The following is a 21,785-nucleotide window of genomic DNA, read 5'->3' on the forward strand; positions in this document are numbered from 1 at the left end:
AGACAGCAGTAGTGCACGCAGGATGTAACACACACATCGGTGGGTGTGTGGATTTCCAACACATATTATCTCTCTGTCAAGATATTCCTGATAAAGATTCTGACACATCTCTCAGTGCAACAGAATTCTAAACATAACTTTTTCACAGATTTTATTGTTTTATTCATTGAAATGCAACATAGCAGCTTCTTATGTCTGGTCTCGCCAGCTTACTTATTTTTCAGGAGGACCAAGACACTTTAAGAAGCCTGTATGATTTTTGTTATGCAAATTAGGCAAGGGACTATTGCAAGTTCAGAAGTGTCTCTGAACATGAGATTACCTAAGTCCATGCTTGACACCCACGTATGGGGAAAGATTCATGGCCCAAAGGGTAAGCCCATAAGTAGCACCTCCATGAAAAGTTTGCATGGTCCAATTTGGTCACCTGAATTCTCAGAAATGAAATCACTACCTCCAACTCTGATCCTCCAGGCCCAGTGTCTTACATTTCACCTGTCTTTGAATAAAACCCTGAACTACAGAGCTTACTCTAAGACTGAAAAAAACAGGTGTATATGAAGCCTGATGTCTCAGACAGGAATTAACCAAGATTGAATTATAGAAGAAACTGCACAGAAATGTGCAAAAATTAGATTCATTTACAGTTCCTTTCTTTAAAAAAATACACACATTTTGCACTTTAGATTTCCTGTAAGTTTCTCTTTTGGGTAAAGGATTCAAAAAATATCATTCCAGAATATAACAAGAGATGGTTTGCCTTGAAAACCTGCTTGGCAATTCTATTTAAGCCACAACAAACCCAGGCATGATAGTTCTAATTGATAATCTCAATACTGACAAGGCTAAGACAAGCAGATTGTTGAGTTAGGAGCCAGGCTAGTCTGAGCTGCACAGTGAAATCTCCCATATGAGATGAGTAGTGTGGGCTAACAGTATGGCTCAACTGGTGGACCGCCTGCCTGCATAGCAAGAGCAAAGTGCTGAGTTCAAGCTCTGGTACCATTCAAAAAATTAAATAACAATCAATGAATCTCATATTCTTCAAGCAATTCAACTAGAACTAAGGCTAAAATTAATGTACAAAAGGTATATAGGCCGGGCACCTGGGCTCAGGCCTGTAATCCTAGCTACTCAGGAGGATGAGATCTGAGGATCACGGTTCAAAGCCAGCCCAGGCAGGAAAAGCTGTGAAACTCTTATCTCCAGAAAACCAGAAGTGGTGCTGTGACTCAAGTGGTAGAGTGCTAGCCTTGAGCTGAAGAGCTCAGGGACAGCGCTCAAGCCCAGAGTTCAAGCCTCATGACCGACACCCCCCCCCAAAAAAAAAAAAAGAAAAGAAAAGGTATATAACTTCAATTGTATACAAACTCAGTAATTTTATTTTCTATCTTTTAGTGGTTATTTAGATAACACTTGAAAGTAAGATATAATAGAAAAAGGAAGAAACCTATATTCCAAACCCATCTGATCAACTGGTACTAGGCTCGCATGCATGTTTTCTATGTACCAAAAGCTCATAGTAAGCAAGAAAATCAGCCATTAAGAATGTTCATGCCAACCAGGCGCTGGTGGCTCACACCTGTAATAATAGCTATTCAGGAGGCTGAGATCTGAGGATTGCAGTTCAAAGCCAGCCAAAGAAGGAAAGTCTGTGATCTACAATTAACCACCCCAAAACTAGAAGTGGAGCTGTGACTCAAAATAGTAGAGGGCTAGCCTCAAGCACAAAGGCTCAGGGACAGTGTCCAAGCCCTCAGTTCAAGCCCCATAATTCACACACAAAAAAATGCTCATACCACAGTTCTTGTTTCTCTACTTCAAAAGAACTCTTACTGGAAACAGATCTTAGAAGTTCATCATCCATACCCAAATGTTGGAGGCTGATTTGAAAAATAAATTCAGCATACACAAAACAATATCTACATTTTTTGGCTGAAATTTCTAGATACTATATTGATAATTTTTCAGCTTTAGGACATAAGATAAAAGATACATTTAAGCCAGGTGCCAATGGCTCACGCCTGGAATCCTAGCTACTCAGGAGGATGAGATCTAAGAATCATGGTTCAAAGCCAGCCCTGGCAGGAAAGTCCTTGAGACTCTTATCTCCAAGTAACCACCAGAAAACCAGAAGTGGCGCTGTGGCTCAAGTGATAGAGCTCTCACCTTGAGCTGAAGAGCTCAGGGACAGCTCCCAAGCCCAGAGTTCAAGATCCATGACCAACAAATAAAAGGAAGAAAATGATACATTTAGTTATTTTGGTTGGTTGATTTGTTCATTGTTAATGCCTCTCCCAAATGGTCCAAGAGATGCATGCTAAATCAATAAACTCACAGTCAGACAGCTTATAAGTGGCAACACCCATCTATTTACCCCAGAAGTCAGACCTGAGCTTTTCTACCAGAGCAGAATCACAATGGCAATTGTTTACATAAGCAAAACATACAATATGCATTCTTTCTTCAAGCTAATATTCAATGAGATCTAATGCTATCAGATCTTCCAGAGCAGATACTATTAGATGAGTATAGTGTCATGCAGAATGATAGGTATCACTGCCAGTACTGTTACCCAGCCCTGAATAAGAGATCAGTTTTCAGTGATGTACTAGTACATGCTAACAGCAGGCTGAGAAAGGACAAATGAAGAAGGACAACTATTTGCTTTTTCTCTTTGCCATCTTCCTGCCACAACCATTTGTAAACTAGCAACCTGACATCAGGGAAAATGTGGAGTTGGGAAGAAACATCCGTTATGAGCCTGTGTATGTGCTAGCTTCAACAAGACACCAAAAAATATACTTGTACAAGTGCAAAAATGAACGAGGAGTAGCGGGAGAGAAAGCAAGGTACACATGTCTTACACACTTGCTCTATCAGATACAGATGGGATTGATAAGGGACCAAAAAAAAAGAAAAAAATAACAGGTCAGGGAGGTGGTGGATAGGCAATGTGGAGCAGGAAGAGACAAGGACATTTTTTTAATTGTGTGTTATTATCTTGAAGGAGTCTTACAAAGGAATTGCAATGTAACAAAGGCATTTATAATAAAATGCATTTTGATCAATGTTACCCCTTTCAACACTCTCACTTATCTCTGCCAACCAACCTTTTCCCTGGCTTTTCTCAATAAATTCAATGCTTGACTGCATTCTCCCCCTACCTTCTCCTCTTTGTCTTCCCTCTCTATTTGACCCAACTCCACCTCCTTCAAGTATTTTCTTCATAGTGTTTATTTTGTTGAATTTTCACTTTGCCTTTGTAAGGAATTACACTTGAATCTATCATATTTCAGTAGATAGATAGATAGATAGATAGATAGATAGATAGATAGATAGATAGATAGATAGATAGATCTCCCACCCAGTGTATTTACTTGCATGTTTATAAGCTAGTTCTCGCTTCCACATATAAGGAAAAACATTCAATCTTTGTCCTTCTGGGCCTGACTTACTTCACTTAACATAATTTTTAGGAGACTATAAGAGGAAGGTTACAGAAGGGGCCAGTTGTGTAACATAAGAAGAACATAGCAGGGAACAGCTCACTGGGGGCTATAATAATGGCTTAGGACTCAGTTCTAAGGATTTGTGGGCCAGAGGTGTGGCTCAAAAGGAAGAACACCTATCTGCCTAAGCAAACATGACTTCCTGAGTTCAAACACCAGTACTTAAAGAAAAAAAAAAAGGAAAGAAGGATTTGTGAGATGGGAAAATACTAAAGGATGTTTCTGTTTTGTTTCTCATTAAGGAGTGCATAACAAATGAACTGGAAAAGGAAAAGAGATCTAAGTATTTTCTTGTACTTCCTAAGCTGCTTTAAATATGACACAGACTCTAATTTTGGTGGAAAATATATAAAACTGAATGAAAAATGGAAATACAAGGGAATATACTGTACCTTGTTTTACCTGTAAGGAACACACACCTGACAAAAGGCAATTTTCACATCCAAGGTTGGTTCACTGCAGTAGTATAAGAAATGGAGGCTCATAAATACCTACAAGGGAAAAAAATAGGTCATTAATTTCTAAGCCACTAATTTTTCATGAATTATAATATGAGCTGTAAAGTGATTAGAATTATACATGGGTATCATGTGCAGCATATCTTCACTGTAATCTTTATTCAGACAAGTACTAGGTACTTTCCATAATTTATAAATATTGAATGATAAGATATAAAATATTCTATTTTTATAATGATCAGTATCATTACGATCATAAATATTGTATCTTGAAGGCTGACTGTAGTGGTTTACACCTGTAATCTCTGTTACTCAGGAAATATAGGTAGGTCCCAAGCAAAAAGGAAGACTCTACCTAAAAACATAACAAAAGCAAAAGGGCTAAGGGCATGGTTCTAATGGTAGAGTACTTATACAGCATGAGGAGCTGAGTTCAACCCCAGTTCTAAAGGAAAAAACAAAAACCTGGATATAGCAAGTAAGTTAAAGTCCTATTATATAGAACTCTATATAATATATGCTCTATTATATAGACAACTCAAATGAAGATGAATTGTTTAAACAAGTGCAAGTATTTATGATTTACATATAAAATGTTCCCAACAGTCTTGTGTGTTGAAAGCTGGGCCCACAATGCAGCAATGTTCTGAGGAGATTGGATCATGGAAGCTCCGATTTCATCAATAGAGTCATTCATTGATAGATTCATAGGGGTAGGGCTTAGTTAGAGGAATTAGGTCATTGGAGGATTTCCCTGTCCTTCTCCATGATCTGCTGCCTCATCAAAGGCCAAGCAGTGCAGCCCAGTGATGATAGACCAAACTTCTGAAACTTCCTACTGCGATAGGAAGCTAACACAATTCTACTCAATAAAAAGCAATTTGTAATGTCACCCTTTCAATTGCTCCGCCCATCTCTCCCAACCCCACCCATCTCCTCAAGTTCCCTGGTTCCATTCCTTTTAGTTTTTATTTTGCCTCTGAGATGGAGCTCATTAATGTTTGCCCAAGCTTGCCTCAAACTCAGAATCTTCTTGCCTATGTCTCCCAAGTAGCTGAGATTACAGACATGTGTCACCACACCTAGCCAGCATTTCCATTTTTATGTTATTGTAAATGACAATTCTGTTTTATTTCTATTTTCATAATATTCATTTCCAGCACTGAAAATATACTGCTCCACTGTTTCTCCATTGTCTAAAAGCATGCATGAAATGAGGACAGTTTCTTTCAATTTTTTCCCAGTGTCTCAATGCACTTGATCATACTTCCATTACAGCTATTACATAATATTACAAGCAGATCACATGTCTGGGCCACAGTTCTTCATGATTTTCTCAAGAAAAATGAGTGTTTCACAGCCCCAAACATAGCCCTATGCTTAGTATACAGCTGATGTCAAGTAAATGTTTGCTGAATGAAAGGAGATCTACATGAGAGAACACTTCTTTTTGTGGCTAACACAAATCTAAGTATTTTCCTTACCTCTTGCACATTGAAAACTGTGAATGGGAAATAAATTCAATGCTAGCAAATTAGGAATGACCAGTTTACAGTAGTAAAAGTATGAAAGAGACCAATCATGGATGACCTCAGACATGCTACCTAGTAAGGAGGTTTTAGTGCTATACTCCAGAAATGAACATGTGGGAAATAATAATATCTAGCCCACCTACCTGAAATAAACGTTTTAATTTTTAATGAATGAGCAATCTTGCCATGCAAAGGAAGCATCCTGACCTCTCATAGTTTGCATGACAATGCCTCCCAATGTAGCAGCATGACTGAATAAATCACAGCTGGATCTGCTTGTCAGACAAGAAAAAGGCTTGCTGAGAGATGCCAGTGAGTTTCGAAAAGGTGGTTGTTCCTTCTATTTCTTGAAGGTATGGCAGAGAGCATTTGCCACCATTGCATAGAAACAACTGAAATGCCCAGGTCATGATCTGGCAATGTTCTTTAATAGATTTAGTAACAATATATATTTAGTACAGCATAAGACCATAAGTGAGTAGCTTGAAAGGGAAGAGAGGGTAATTTGGGGGCACTTAACAATCTCCACAACTAGTGTTATTATGAGCAAAGTCCTCCACATATCCCTTGCTGTTAATATACTTAGTTTTCCCTCATTGTGTGCCTATCAAGCATCTGTCTAACAAGCTTGAGGCCCTGAGTTCAAACACCACTACCACTGCCCCCCGCCCAAAAAAAATGAAAGAAAAAAATACACCTTGAAACTAGTTATTATGTTTCAAAGATGGATAGGAAATTTGTGACAAGGATTGTATGACACATAAATTTATTTACTATCAAGCCCATTACAGAAAAAGTTTGTCCATATATGATTTAAAGAATTATAAGTAAAAAAAATATTGAAAACCTCAATATTAACCTCAATGTAAAGGCCAAAATAATGAATTGTATCTCAGGACATAGTATATAAACATACAAAGTACTTTTTTTGGGGGGAGGACCTCCGGTCGTGGGGCCTGAACTTTGGGCCTGGGCGCTGTCCCTCAGCTCTTCAGCTCAAGGCTAGCGTTCTACCTCTTGAGCCACAACACCACTTCCGGCTTTTTTCTTTTTGCTTATGTGGTGCTGAGGAATCGAACCCAGGGCCTCATGCATGCAAGGCAAGCGCTCTACCACTGAGCCACCTTCCCAGCCCCACAAAGTACTTTCTAATAGGTAATACCTCTTTAAGAGTTTCACATCTAATTGGATGGTATGTTAGTACAACACAATATTCCCAGTACTGGAATGCCTCAACAATAGAAGGAGAACAAACCCAAACAACACAAATAGGAGATGAAAGGTATAGAAATCAGAAGAGAGCGCAAAAAAAGGTTTGTTTGTAAATCTAGGCACCTTCTTACATGTGCCTAGATAAATTGTTCTTTTCACAACATTGATGAGGTTACCGTTGCGAAGACATAACATTGAAGTGTCTTTTTTTTATTAAACCATAGACATTATGTATCCCTTAAAATGTGGCCTATACAAAGTGTTGTCTGTGTGAATTGATCTGGAATTACAATCCTTTCAGCTTTATTTTTTCTGTCTTTGACACACCTGTGGAAGATCAGGACTGCTGTAGTGAAATCAGTAAGAAATCAACACAAACTGTAATAATAAAAAAAACAAAAGACAGTGAAAGGATAAGCATATCTATCAAAAAATGTCATGCCAATCACTACTTTTAAAAAATTAAAAGGAGGGTAAGATATAGGAACCCTATAGTAGAATCGTTTCCAACTCCATTCCCCATTCCCCATAGAAATCTAACTAACAACTAACAGGTAAGATTAGCTTTACAAATATCCCAGGGCTGAGGATGGAAGGACTGACATTTTTGAAATCTTCACTTTCTCCTTTTTTTGTCGTGTTCTTACTCAATTTTTGTATCAGGGTAATAGTGACTCATAGAATGTGTTTGGAAGCATTCCTTCCTTCCCTTTCTTTTTTATGGAATAATTCAAGGAACAATGGTATTATTTAGTTCTTTAAAAGTCTAGAAACAGCATCCAGAGTTCAAGCCCCAAGACAGGCAAAAAAAAAAAAAAAAAAGTCTAGTAAAATTAAATAGAGAATTTATTGAGTTTGGGTTGTCTTTTCTTGGAAAGCATCTGATTATTGTTTCAATTTTATTGTTTATTATCTCTGTGTGTGTGTGTGTGTGTGTGTGTGTGTGTGTGTGTGTGTGTGTGTGTGTGTGTACATGTTTGCCAGTCCTGTGGCTTGAACTCAGGGCCTGAGTGCTGTCCCTGAGTTTTTTGTTCAAGGCTTGTGGTTCACCATTTGAGTCTCAGCTCCACTTCTCATTTTAATTGGAGATAAGGAGTCTCAAGTACTTTCCAGCTGTGTCTGACTTGGAACTGAGATCCTCAGTTTTCAGCATCCTGATTATAGGTGTGAGCCACTTATACCTGGCCTTGTTATTTACATGTTAGGTCTTTTATATTCTCTTAGTTCAATTTTTGTAGGTCACTCTTTCACCTAGTTTTTTCAATTGTTTGAAATACAATTGTCAAAACATTCCTCAATTACTTCCTGGGGATTTCAGTGGCATCTACTTTTTCATTCTTTAAATCTTCATTTTACTACTTCCATTTATGATTTTATTAATTCTGACTTTCTATTAACTTTTAGTTTAGCTTGTTTTTATTTTTTCTAAGACTTCAGGGTACAACTTGGGGTTGTATACTTCGCATCTCTCTGATATTTTAATGTAGGGAGTCATAAATATAAACTTCCTTTACATTGCCTTGGTTGTATCCCACAGACTTTGGTAAGTTGTGTTTCTATTTCCACTTGATGTAGAAATCTTTGAATTTCTGCCTATTTCTTTAATTGTCCACAGATGTCTCAAAAGTGTATTGTTCATTCTATGTTCATATTTTCTAGTTTCTTCACAATTTCTTTCCAGTATTATACAATTATGATCTAATAAAATAACTAGAAAATATTCTGGTTCTTAATACTTAAGACCTACCTAAAATATAAAATATAGGTCAGTACTTTGGTTTTTACAGAAGTGCCAAGAACACACATTGAGCAAATGATAATCTCTTCAATAAACAGTGTCAGAAAACTGGATAGTCACATGCAGAAAAAAGTGAAATTGGTTTATAAGATTATTTCTTTGTTGCTTTGTATGTCCCTCCCCCAGTATAACCCCTGCTTTCACTGTATTTGATGTCGGGATAATTTGTGGAGGGGAAGGAGAAAAACAAATCGTTTAAATAGGGATACAGGTGGACCCATTGCAACAACGAGATGTACAAGTCGTTATGTGGAAAACGAACTTTACAACTTTCGTGCTGGGGGAGGGGAGGGTCGGGGGGCGAGGGAGAGGAGGACGGGAAGGGATGGGAAGGGGAAATAAAGGAGGAGGCGACAATGCTTGATATGAAATGTACTCATTATCTTGCCCATGTAATTGTGACTCCTCTGTACAGTATTTTCACAAAAAAATAAAATAAAATTAATTCAACAACAACAAAAAAAAGTGAAATTGGGCCCTTGTCTCACATCATATTAAAAAATGAAGTCAAACACATTTGAGAATTAGATTTAAACCTTAAAAGTTAAAACTATTCAAAAAGAAACCAAAACATAATTATATGTCTCAACCACGCTGCTCTGGGTAATAGATTTTTTGGATATGACCCCTAAAGCAGAACCTACAAAACTAAAAACAAAATACATTAAATTAAACCAAAAAGGTTCCTCACAGACTAAAAGAGGTTAACAAAATTCAGGTACAACCCATAGAGTGTGAGAAAAATATTTTTAAATTATGCATACTGTAAGGTTAAATATTTTATATTTATATATATCCTGAATTTATACAAGTCAATACTCCAATTAAAAACTGGCAAAGGCCAGGTGCTAGTGGCTTATACCTTGTTAATCCTAGCTCACTTCTGAATATTAGCTACTCAAGAAGCTAAGATCTGAGGAACATAGTTTGAAGCCAGTTCGGGCAGGAAATTCTGTGAGACTCTTATTTCCAATTAACCACCTGAAAGTGGAGCTGTGGCTCAAGTGGTAGAGTGCTAGCCTTGAGCAAAAAAGGTCAGGGACAGATCCAGGCCCTAAGTTTAAGCCCCAGGACTGGCATACACAGACACACACACACACACACACACACACACACACACACACACACACACACACACACACACACACACACACACACACACCAGCAGCGTATCTAGTTCTAAATAGACAATTGTCAAAAGAAGATTACACAAGGCCAATAAATTCATGAAAACATGCTCAATATCAATAATCATTAGGGACATGCAAATTAAAACTACAATGATATTTTTAGCTCTTACATCCTACATGGCTTTTATCAAAAGACAAAAGGCAACAAATGTTGACAATTATGTGGAGAAAAGGACACTCTTGTACAATGCTAAGGGATTGTTTAGTACAGCTATTTTGGAAAGTGATTTGTAGAGTCTAATAGAACTAATAGAACTACCACATGATCCAGTAATCCCACTTCTGTATATATTCAAAAGGAACTAAACTCAGTATATCAAAGGCATGTCTGAATTCCTATGTTCATCACAGCATTTGTTACAGTAACCACCATCTGGAACCAACCTAAGTGTCCATCTGTGAATGAGTGGATTAAGACAAGTATGATTCATGTACATACAGAAAACTAGTCAGCCTTAAAAGGAGTGAGGGGACTCCTGTCATTGGCGACTACATGGATGAATCCAGAGGCCATAATGTAAAATAGAAAAACTCAAGCAGAGAAATACAAATAGTGTATGATCTCATATTCAGAATATAATACAGCTTACTGCACAGTAGATTGTATAGGATTGTTACCAAACAAAGGTAGTTGGGAGTAGAAAAGAGAAAGTAAAAAGTTGTTACGCAAAGAGTATACGGTGCTGGACAGATAAGCGGAGGAGAGAGTGAAATCTATTATATAAAATGGTGACTACAACAATTATAATATACTGTAGATTTTAAATAACTAAAAGTGCTGCGTGCCAGCAGCTCATACCTGTAAAACTCACTACAAATGAGTATTACAGGAGTCTAAAAGGCTGGCCTGGAAAAATTCACAAGAAGCTATCAGAGGGCTCAGAGGTTTAGCTCAGTAAAAAAGCGCTTACCTTGTAAGTATATGGCCCTGAGTTTGGTGCACAGCACCAAAAAAAAAAAAAAAAAAAAAGACAAAGACAAACAGAGTTGCAAGTATGGCTTAAGTGGTAGAGCACACACCTAGAAAGCACAACTTCTAAGTTTGAAACCTTTCACTGTTTTTTGTTGTTGGTGGTGGTGGTTGTGGGGCCTGAACTTGGGGCCTGGGTACTGTCCCTCAGCTCTTCAGCTCAAGGATGGCACTCTACCACTTGAGCCACAATGCCACTTCCAGCTTTTTCGGCTTATGTGGTGCCGAGGAATCAAACCCAGGGCCTCATGCATGCAAAGCAAGCACTCTACCACTGACCCACCTTCCCAGCCTCCTCTTCACTGTTAATAAATTAACAAATCTAAGAAAGTAAATTTTACTGAAAATTATAATTATTCAAAATTATATTTCAGTGAGGTGATGGTATTTACCATTATTAGTGTGTATATATCAAAACATCACATTGTAAATCAAGAATAGTGTTCATGCCTGTAATCTCAGGATAGGAGTCAGGAGGATTATATGCTCAAAGCTATACCAAGCTACATGGCAAGACCCTGTCTAAAAGAAAGGAAAAAAAGAAAGAAGAAAAACTATCACATTTTTCCTCATTTTGATTTTCAATCAAAAATAATATTAATAATTATAATGAAAATAATAAGTATTAGTATTAATAATGATATTATACTTCAATCATCCTATTTATATTTCATATGAGAGTAGGGATTACAAATGTGTCCCACCACACCTAGCTTTTTCTGTTGTGATGGGGGATCTTGGGAACATTCTTGCCTAATTTGGATTGGAACTATGGTCCTCCTAATATTACTCTTCTATGTAGCTGGGATGATGATGTGTGTAATGCCCTGTTCAACAATCTATAGAATGGAAGTCAATGAACTTTTTGCTCTGTCTGGCCTCAAACCATAATCTTCCCACTCTCAACCTCCCAAGTAGCTAGAATTACAAGTATGAATCATGGTGCTGACTCAAATTTGAAGAAGATAGATATCTACTATCAGTATTTTTACTCAATACTGTCCAATAAAATGAAATAAATTGTTTTTTTATGGCATGAAAATTAGAAAGGAAGAAAACTGTTCTCCATTAAAGTCAATGTAATAGTACATTCGCAATCACAAATTATTTCAACAAATAAAATTATTAAGCAAGTTGCCTGGATACAAGTCAATACATTATAAAAGGAAAGTCATTAAAATTCCCATCACATCAACTAGCAAACAACCAGTAAACATATATTCACAATATTTACAGCAACCATGTGAGGATATAAGAATTCTGATACCCTTATTAACATTCTTAGGCTTTTTAAACAATTTCTTGGGTTGGTAGCAATTGGTTTAATAGATATTACCAGTTCAAATTACAACAAAAAAAATCACAAAAGCCACTAATCCTGATGAACTGAAAAAAAAAAAGCTTGCCTGCTTATTTTTGTCTTCCTTTCCCAACACATTTTGTCATTATGCCTAGCAAAAGGTATCAGTCCAGCTTCTAACTCACTGCCCTAAACTATATACTAACACACAGCCATCATCTTTCACACAGAGTAAATCCTCAGCATGCAAAAGCTTGATACTCTACACATCTGTATTCCTCCCCAGACTTGTGTTTGCATATATGTGAATATTTTTCTTTGAATATTTATTAAAATTGAAAGATTATATTTTCTTCTTTACTAGTTCCTTTTTAAAAATGCTGCACTTGGCACCAGTGACTCACACCTATAATTCTAGCTACTCAGAAGGCTGAGATCTAATGATCAGAGTTTGAAGCCAGTCTGGGCAGGAGAGTCCATGAGACTCTTATCCCCAATTAACCACCAAGCAGCTGGAAGTCACATCTGTAAAGACTACAGAGGCTTGTACATACTAACTGCTATTTAATTTTACAACCTGATAGGTAAGTAAATAACAGTCCACATATTATTTACATGTGAAATGCATTTGTTCACAATATACATTAACAATAATGATGTAAATAAATTTTGAATATAATTCTTCACACTAAAAATGCAATGTAGTGATAGCAATGAAATGGTGTCCAAATTTTAATATACATTAAAAATAATGATGTTTAATATATTTGAATATAATTCTTTTTTTGGGGGGGAGTCTGGTCGTGGGGCCCTGAACTCTGGGCCTGGGCACTATCCCTCAGCTCTTCAGCTCAAGGCTAGCGCTCTACCACTTGAGCCACAGAGCCACTTCCGGCTTTTTTCTTTTTGCCTATGTGGTGCTGAGGAATTGAACCCAGGGCCTCAGGCATGCAAGGCAAGCACTCTACCACTGAGCCACCTTCTTAGCCCTTGAATATAATTCTTCACACTGAAAGTTGCAATGGAATGATAGCAATGAAATGGTGTTCATGCAATTACTTTTATTTTTATTTAACATCATTTAGAATAAGTGTAGTCATACATTATAAAAGGAAAGTCATTAAAATTCCCACCACATCAACTAGCAAACAACCAGTAAACATATATTCTTTCTCTATACATTTATCAGTATCCATTCAGTGTCAGATACTATATGGGAAATTCATCAATAAATATCAATAACTGAAAGATAAGTCAAAATTAAGGCATTTAAGTGATTCCCATTAGGTGAAAATATTGTACAGATATAATGTTTTGTTTTTAAATCCTAAAAGTTAGAATTTTTTTAGTAAATAACTTTTTAACTTTGTCCAAGAATGGATTTCAAACATATTATCTTATACAATATTCTCCTTAAGCAAGAAAAAGGAATAAAACTTTGTAATTAATTGAAAAAGCAAAATGAAATCTTAATTCTACTGAACAAGTAGTATTATTGCTTTAATTATACATCCTCAGAATAAGGAGGCCAAAGGGGGCTATTAATTAGGTGAAATGTCAACTTGTATCCTAGAGAGATGTTGAACTCATATGAACACATCCATCCCTTAAATGATGTGGAAAATCTAACACTATAATGAGAAGAATATATTCAAAGGTCACCCTATCTTCCAGTCCCTTAGCAACTGCATTAGAATGAAGAGGGCAAGAGGAAAATGATTTGTAAAAGTAATTAACCATAAACTCTGAGGAATAGATAAGAGACAAGAAGGCTGGAAATGGAAGTAGCTTTACCCAGTATTTCAAGTCAAGTCAATTATTTTCTCCCTCCTCCCCCTCCTCCCCCTCCTCCCCCTCCTCCCCTCCTCCTCCTCCTCTTCCTCCTCCCCCCTCCTCCTCCTCCTCCTCCCCCTCCTCCCCGTCCCCCTCCCCTCCTCCTCCCCCTCCTCCTTTTTTGTCAGTCCTAGGGCTTGGACTCTGGCCTAGGTGCTAGCACTCTAACACTTTGAGCCACAGTGCCACTTACGGATTTTTCTGAGTAGTCTATTGGAGATTAAGATTCCTATGGACTTTTCCTGCCCAGGCTGGCTTTGAATCTCCGTCTTCAGATCTCTGCCTCCCGAGTAACTAGAATTACAGGTGTGAGCCACTGGCGCCTGACACTAAAATCAACTCTTATGAGGAGGAATGAATCACTGCACAAAAACCCAGCTGCTAGGAAGGAGACTTACCTCTCTTCCTTTTTGTCATACATTTCTTGGTCCTCGCCACCTTCCTCTTTCTACTGACAAACTTCACAAGTACACGTGCTATCTAATGATCTATCTAATGATCTATTTAATGATCTCTGTAATCCTCTGTACCTTTTCGTTTGAGCACAGATTTTCTGGGCAGCCCCTTTCTTAGGTACAATTAGCTCACATCCTCTCTCGCACAACTGAAACTTGTAAGCTCTCAAGTGAAGCATTACAAACTTGAATCATAAAGGCAAGCTGACATACACTTCACTTAACAGAATAAAGGGTTTTATTTGAAATTATTATTAGCTGATACTACAAAGAACAAAGGGGAAAAAGGAGGACATTTGGGATATTGCTAATTCAACTAGTAACACAGTCCATTGCTGTAAACAGAGTAACTCCTAAATTCTATGGAGGGGCTGGGAAGGTGGCTCAGTGGTAGAGTGTTTGCCTTGCATGCATGAGGCCCTGGGTTCGATTCCTCGGCACCACATAAGCAGAAAAAGCCGGAAGTGGCACTGTGGCTCAAGTGGTAGAGCACTAGCCTTGAGCTGAAGAGCTGAGGGACAGTACCCAGGCCCAGAGTTCAGGCCCCACAACCGATAAAAAAAAAATCTGTGGAGGTCAATGTTTTCTAAGTGTTTTCTCTTAATAGTCTTAGAGTTGACATTTTTTAAAGAATACTTCTTAGAATAGTGCTTATTATTTTAGTAAATATGTCAGTATTTCTGTTATTATTTTAAAATAATTAAAAACACTGAAGTAAGTTGAATCAAGAAACTCAGTCTTTTACAAAAAAGTCATTGATTCAATGATAACATAAATTAACATATACGTTATAAATTAACTTTGCATATTTTGGGTAAAGTATTTTATTGGAAAAATAGTCTTTTGATAATCTTTAGACAATCAAAATTCTTATGTGAAAATGGCTTTTATTATGTGCTAGAATAAGTCAAAAAATTATAAATTTGGGCTGGATAAGGAAAAGGGAGCAGCCATCTATTAAAAACCTTCTACAGATGAAACTCTGAGAATTGCTTTGAATAGCAAATTAACATTTTTCTTTCCAAAAATTTGTGTGCAAATCACAGTACATTTTCTGAGATTACAAAATAAATTGTACATACTTTTGCAATACTTACATTTAGGAATTTTATCTGTAACAAATATATTCTAATATATTGAGCTGAATTTAAAATCGTATCTTGAAATGTGCCCAATATAACTGCTACTTATAAAACTGCTTGTAAAACCTATGTAAACAAATAAATGGCATTTGAATATAGCCCAAGACAAAAATAAAATGTTATGCTACATAAACTCAGTTTAGTTGACTTTCATATGCGACATTTCATGATTAGTTGAAATGTCAGGACAACAAAAATAAAGTTCAAATAAAGCTTTACGGCACTGGCTTATATTTAGTAATCACATAAAAGAGTTACTTATACCAAATATTCATCCACAATCTTATTTTGTTGTTGTTGTTGTAGGTCAAGAGACCAGAACTCTGGGCCTGGGCGCTATCCCTCAGCTCTTCAGCTCAAGGCTAACACTACCACTTGAGCCACAGCACCACTTCCAGCCTTTTCTGCTTACATGGTGCTGAAGAATTGAATCCAGGGCCTCGCATGCAAGACAAGCATTCTACCACTGAGCCACTTGCCCAGCCCCATAATCTATTTTTAAAAGGCTTATAATAGGCCAACATCTTAACCTCTGCATTTAGTACACTGAATAATCAGTAATGTAGAAAATATAAAATTATTATGGAGTAATGCAATGAAAATAATATAAGAATCCTACATTAGGTCCATGTCTTCTTTGAAATAACGTCTTTACATTTTTTTAAGTAGATTACATAGAGGAAGAAAAGAAGAGCAAGCTTGTGATGAGCAGCAAGTTCTTAAGTTTCTTCCCTCCCTTACATAGACACATCATATAATTAACTAGTTAGTACTTAGAAGGAAATACATACCCTTCAATATTGTTTAGAGTTAGAAAAGCAAGTTAAAAATTTTACTAATACCACATTTTAAAGCGGTATTAGTAATGACTTATCCAATCTAATTTAATTCTTATGACATTTCTCCCTGATGTTTTAGCATTTAAATCAAGGTAATCATCTCTTTTTTTATTTTATCTTATTCCTATCTGTCCCAATCTTTAGGCTGCTTGTAACCTTAAAACATGTTCAATAGAGTCAAGTTTTAATTGTCTTTTTTTTCCAATTTTTTTATTGTGAAAATACTGTACAGAGGGGTTACAATTACATGGGCAAGATAATGAGCACATTTCTTATCAAGCATTGTAGCCTCCTCCTTTGTTTCCCCTTACCATCTCTTCCCATCCTCCCCTCACCCCGCCCAACTTTTAATTGTCTTATAAGGCCCTTTAGAAAAAATGATTAGCCAAAGCATAATCAACAGTCATTTTGCCCTCAAGTGGACATAGTTGAGAGTTCTCCCTATCCACATATTGAAAGGTGACTGGGCCCAGTCCACTGAGATTTCTTCTACCAGGTAGAAGAAGGTTGGGAAATGCCAATCAACTAGATGCTCAAGATCCCACTGTCCAAGGGAAAAAGTTGAGAAATGTATTCTGAAAGTGAGCAAGGCAAAATAAAGAACATATAACCAAGGAGAGATCAAACTAAACCAAAAAAGACAGAGTACAACATCCCTATGAGGTAGGCTCACCTACATTTTTAACAAGCCATTATAGGGCTGAAGTAACAAAGAAAACACCCACAAGCCATGCTTTGACCAAACAAAAGACATACCTTTGCCTAGGACAAGTTCAAAATGAACAGACTGTATTTGTAGTCTTTTCGGATCAGAAAGAAAAATTCACTTGTGTAAAGAATCCCAAAACAGCCAGGAAGCAGGATCCAGCCTCTTCTAGTGGAGTAAATGAAATTATTTCTGCTCCCTACCTCTTGTGAAGTAAAAGATGATCAATGAGGTAAGCAACAACCTGTTTGGTGTGACACAACAATTTCTTCATCTGAAGGAAATAACTCACAGGAATTGGACATCTGGAGATTATTGCAATGGCAGCAGTAGGCAACGGGCCTGTGGAGTCACAGTGTGGTCCAGAGACAGCAGAGAGGCAGGATGTTTCTTGTCTTCGAGCTCTTTCCTATTCCTTGTCCATTTTCATTCTTGTCTGGCCCTCTAGCTACAAAAAAGCCATGTACCACCTAACGTCTTTTAATAAGTTCTTTCTGTTCAATCTAAAAGAACAAGGAAGGAACCTTTGTAGAGTAAAAATTATATAAAGAAGAAAAAAATCACTTGGGACCCAACAAAGAACCAATTAAAATCAACCTAGAGTCTTTCCTCTGTCAATAGTCATTCTTTAATGGAGAATTATTACCAAAACCTATTACTCTTTTATTACTCAGTTTTATGTTGATCTTTATAGGAAAATTTGTTTGGTGTTCTCAGAAAATTTGGCCAACATCTTCATAATACCATCACGGTATTAAAGTAACCATGTAACTTATAAACTTTTTTCACATAAGCGATCTAGACAGTGCATCTAAATCAATGTTATGGTATTCAAATGGATAAAACTAGGAAACTCCAATACAGAAAAGTCTTTTTCTGCTATGGGGACATTTAAATTCAAAACACTTAAGGTAGACAGAGACTATAGAGTATTAGACTAAAGCTTTTAACAGCCACAACTGCAAACCAGTAAAGGTATCCTAAGAAATTCGTTTTACCACTGATTGCTAAAGAACCAAGTTTTCTCGGGCTCCTCAATGCAAGTCACAATTAATCTCTTATTTACTTTTGCTTTTGATCATAATCTATATGTAAATTAGTTGTTTTGTAAAATAATACATTTCTGAGTGTTTCAAACAATAGTTCCTCTGTACATCGCCTCTATAATAACAAAAAATAAAAAAACAAAATTCAAGTATCTATTCAGTAATTTTAGTAACCTAATATTACTTCAATTTTGAAATTCCTTATAAAAATCAAAATGGTTGAATATTTCAAATATAGAAAAAATATATACAAGCAAACAATTTTTATTAGATCAATGGTATAAATAGGTTTTTATGTCATTGACCCATAAAATAATTTAACTGTTATTACATATAACTTGATTGTGGGTCCAGACAATTGTATAAAAATAAGAAGTGAATATACCTGTAAGTTTGTAGATGTGTATACTCACATATGTGATGTTAATAAACTAGAGGTTGAGCTTTGAACCCACATTCCCCACTGTCTACACAGCCTTAATTTCTATTATTTGAGCTATTCCTCACCCCATCACAGCTGAGTGCACTATGATAACCCCAAACCAGGCAGCTATAATTTTTGTTATCTAGCTAAGTTAACCCCATTCCTTTCTTAGAAATAGGATATTGGAAAATTAATAATTAACATTATTATCACTATTAAAATCAATGGATCATTAATAAACTAAATGAAATTTTAAAAAGAAATTTTAGAAGCTGTGGGAGTGCAAGAAAAAAAGCCACGATGAGCCACGTGTACAGTAATAAGTCATCATTAGCGTAACCAGATCCTTACTCTGTAAGCCCAAAACTATGATCAATACTTACATTATTTTACATAATTATCATGATACGACCATGAAATAGGCACTCTGATTAGCCATGTTTTATTTATGAGGCAAGTGAGTCAGAGATACGTACTTTGTCAAAAGTTATTTATTGGTGTAAAATACAGGATGTAATTCCCAGTTATCTGTATCTACAGTTCTTATTCTTATACTCCTAAGCCAGGAGTAGAGAACATCAGGCCTGCCAGCCATATCAGGCCCTTGAAATCATTTGGTCTGTCCCTGCTAAGGTAGGTGCAGGCAAAATTAAAATTCAATCAATCTAGTAGTTTTTCTCAAGATCAGGCATAGAATATTCACCATGAGATAGACAGGATGTATAAGAGTATATGACAGGACAGACAAAAATGCTTCTTGTGGGCTTCCCACGGCCCATCTGCGATTGCTATTGCAGTGATAGAGGGGACAGTGAGTTCCAGGCAAGCTGAGAGTATACATGTTGTGAAAGTGTTAAAAAAAAAACACTGTGGCAAAACTGTAGCCATCCGGTGATGATGAGACGAGGTGATTCTTCAGAACATTGACGACCTTGCTTCTGATGACTGATGACAAAGTTGCTGACTTCTTCCTCAACACAGAGGATCACTACAAGCCAAGCTCTATCCACATATCCATGGTGAAGAGTCCTTGCAAAAACTGAATTTCAGATCAACACAAAGGAAATGACAGTACACAGAAAAGACCTCAAGAGTTGGTGATACAAGCATTGGATATGTTCCAAATCCAAGATGGAGGATGAGAACCATGATCAAAGTGAAATGATCGTGCTGCTAGTAGTACACATACTGAATAATTATTAAAATTGCAGTGGTGTGACATCCTAAAAATGACACCTTACAAAGAAAAGAAAAGTGGATTCAGAGTATTGATCCTTCAAAGAGAAATAACAAATAATGATCTTTATGTTGAAGTCAAAGGCAAACCTGTGTGCCTAATTTGTGGCAGTGCATTTGCAGTCATGAAAAAGTCAATTTGGAGAACTATTACCACTCGAAACACGATAAACTCAATGAACTGGAGGCCAAATGCATCTGGACAAAATCGATGCTCTTTGTTGAGCTTGTAATCACAACAAGCCAGTTCCAGTAGACCTTGCTGTGACAGAGATAAGTTAGGTAGTTAGCAAGTGAATCATAAAGATGCCAAGTCCTCATGTAGACGGCAAGTTTATGAAAGAGTGCATGGTAGCTACTGTGGAGTTGTCAGCAACGAAATAGAATCGTTGCAGTGTTAGTATATCTTGAAGAGTTGTCTTAGACTGAATAACTGATTTAGCATAGATATTGAAAAAACATTGAGGGATTCTGATTTCCAATTTTTCTCTCTGGCTTGTGACCTGACATTGTTATAACCAATACTGCCCAAATGGCCATTTAAGTTCATAGGATAACTACAGCATTTGACACATCAGAGAAGCTACTATCACTGGAAGCCATATATGACACTACAAGATGTAAGTATGTTACATACAAGAATTGTATGCAATAAAAAACAAAAAGGGATCTAATATTTAAAAAGTTAAGTGGCCTTAAGTCCAGATGGAGCACCAGCCAGGGTTGGCTTACAAATAGGGTTAACTATATTTGTCAAGAAAGAACTGAATCCTCTTAGTCTTGGTACAAGTGATTTATTTATATTCTTTTGCGGCATCCACCAAGAAAGTCTCTGCTGCAGCTCAAAAATGTGAGTCAACAGTAGTGTCATGCATAGATTTTTGTCTATGGCAGATGGCTTAACAGCTGCCAGTTTAAGGAGTTATACTGAATGATCTTCACTCTCAGTGTCTTGTTTATCATTGTGAAGTATGGTGGCTGCTCATGAGGTCTTAGCAACTGTGGGATGAAGTCAGGAGTTCACAGAGATGAAGAGAAATCCTGTCAGGAAACTCAGCGATAGCAAGCGGCTGTGTTGTTCACATGTTCATGGTGGATATTACTAGGTAACTCTCAAATCTGATGTTAAATTTCAGGGCCCAACCAGCTTCTCAGCATTCTGATTTCAAACATGAAATCATTGGAAGCTAAATTAAGGCTCTGAAAATTGCAACACAAAAGGAATGACACTATGCATTTCCCAACTCTGGACAGACAAAAGCCCTCCATGATACTTGAATACGCTTGGTAAATGTTCGCAATTGAGGCAGATTTAATGAAATATTCAGGAATGTGAAAAGAAATGAAATTGAAGATCTTTGCTTCACTGTTCAATGTAGAACCAGCTGATGGGGCTGATAACCTACTGCACAAAAGCATTCCGTTGCAAAGCTATGATGAGTTGAAAGCTAAGTACAACCACTTCCCAGTGCTTGAGTTATAAAAATGTTACATAAGCAGTGATGAATTTCCCGGTTTGAGGACACACACATTGAAATATGCATCTGTGTCCTGAACAACTTGCTGCTGTGAGCAGTTCTTTTCAAAATTTGCTATCACAAAGAGTTGATTGTGCTCTAGACTGACCTACTGAAACCTGGAAAAGCAGTCTCCAGTAGCTAATTATCAAAAACAGCTAACATTATACGTCTCACCAAAGAGAAGTAGTTCCAGCCATCATATTAGTGGTGGCTAATTTTACTTTATTTTTTATTTATTTATTTATTTATTGTTGGTTGTGGGGTTTGAACTCTGGGCCTGAACACTGTCCCTCAGCTCTTCAGCTCAAGGCTAGCACTCTACCACTTGAGCTACAGCACCACTTCCAGTTTTCTGGTGGTTTGTTGGAGATAAGAGTTTCACAGACTTTCCTGCCCAGGTTGGCTTTGAACTACGATCCTCAATCTCAGCTTCCTGAGTAGCTAGGATTACAGGCATGAGCCACCATTGCCAGCAAGTGGTGGCTAATTTCTAAGTCAATAATTTTATAAATGATGTTATAAATATCCAAATGACCTTGAGCAGAAAAATGTTCCCCATCTTTTATTTAGAGAAATCATGTTCTAAACATAATTCCCTATCACAATAAAAAT

The 21,785-nt window shown here is 36.9% G+C and overlaps 1 protein-coding gene across 3 annotated transcripts in view; it reads right to left on the bottom strand.

Moving 5' to 3' along the window:
• Mapk10 (mitogen-activated protein kinase 10) overlaps positions 1 to 21,785 on the bottom strand; it is a 317,866-nt gene that overhangs the window by 160,136 nt on the left and 135,945 nt on the right. For 2 of the 3 annotated variants that reach the window (XM_042668407.1, XM_042668409.1), the window contains exon 3: positions 3,932 to 4,003. In XM_042668407.1, coding sequence (XP_042524341.1) covers positions 3,932 to 3,997 — 66 coding nt within the window. In that variant the 5' untranslated portion in view covers positions 3,998 to 4,003. Of the gene's footprint in view, positions 1 to 3,931; positions 4,004 to 21,785 lie in introns of those variants that run through there. The other variant, XM_042668408.1, reaches the window with a different exon arrangement.

This window comes from Dipodomys spectabilis, unplaced genomic scaffold, assembly GCF_019054845.1.
Source record: "Dipodomys spectabilis isolate Male_0828 unplaced genomic scaffold, ASM1905484v1 ptg000436l, whole genome shotgun sequence".
Classification (NCBI taxonomy): domain Eukaryota; kingdom Metazoa; phylum Chordata; class Mammalia; order Rodentia; family Heteromyidae; genus Dipodomys; species Dipodomys spectabilis.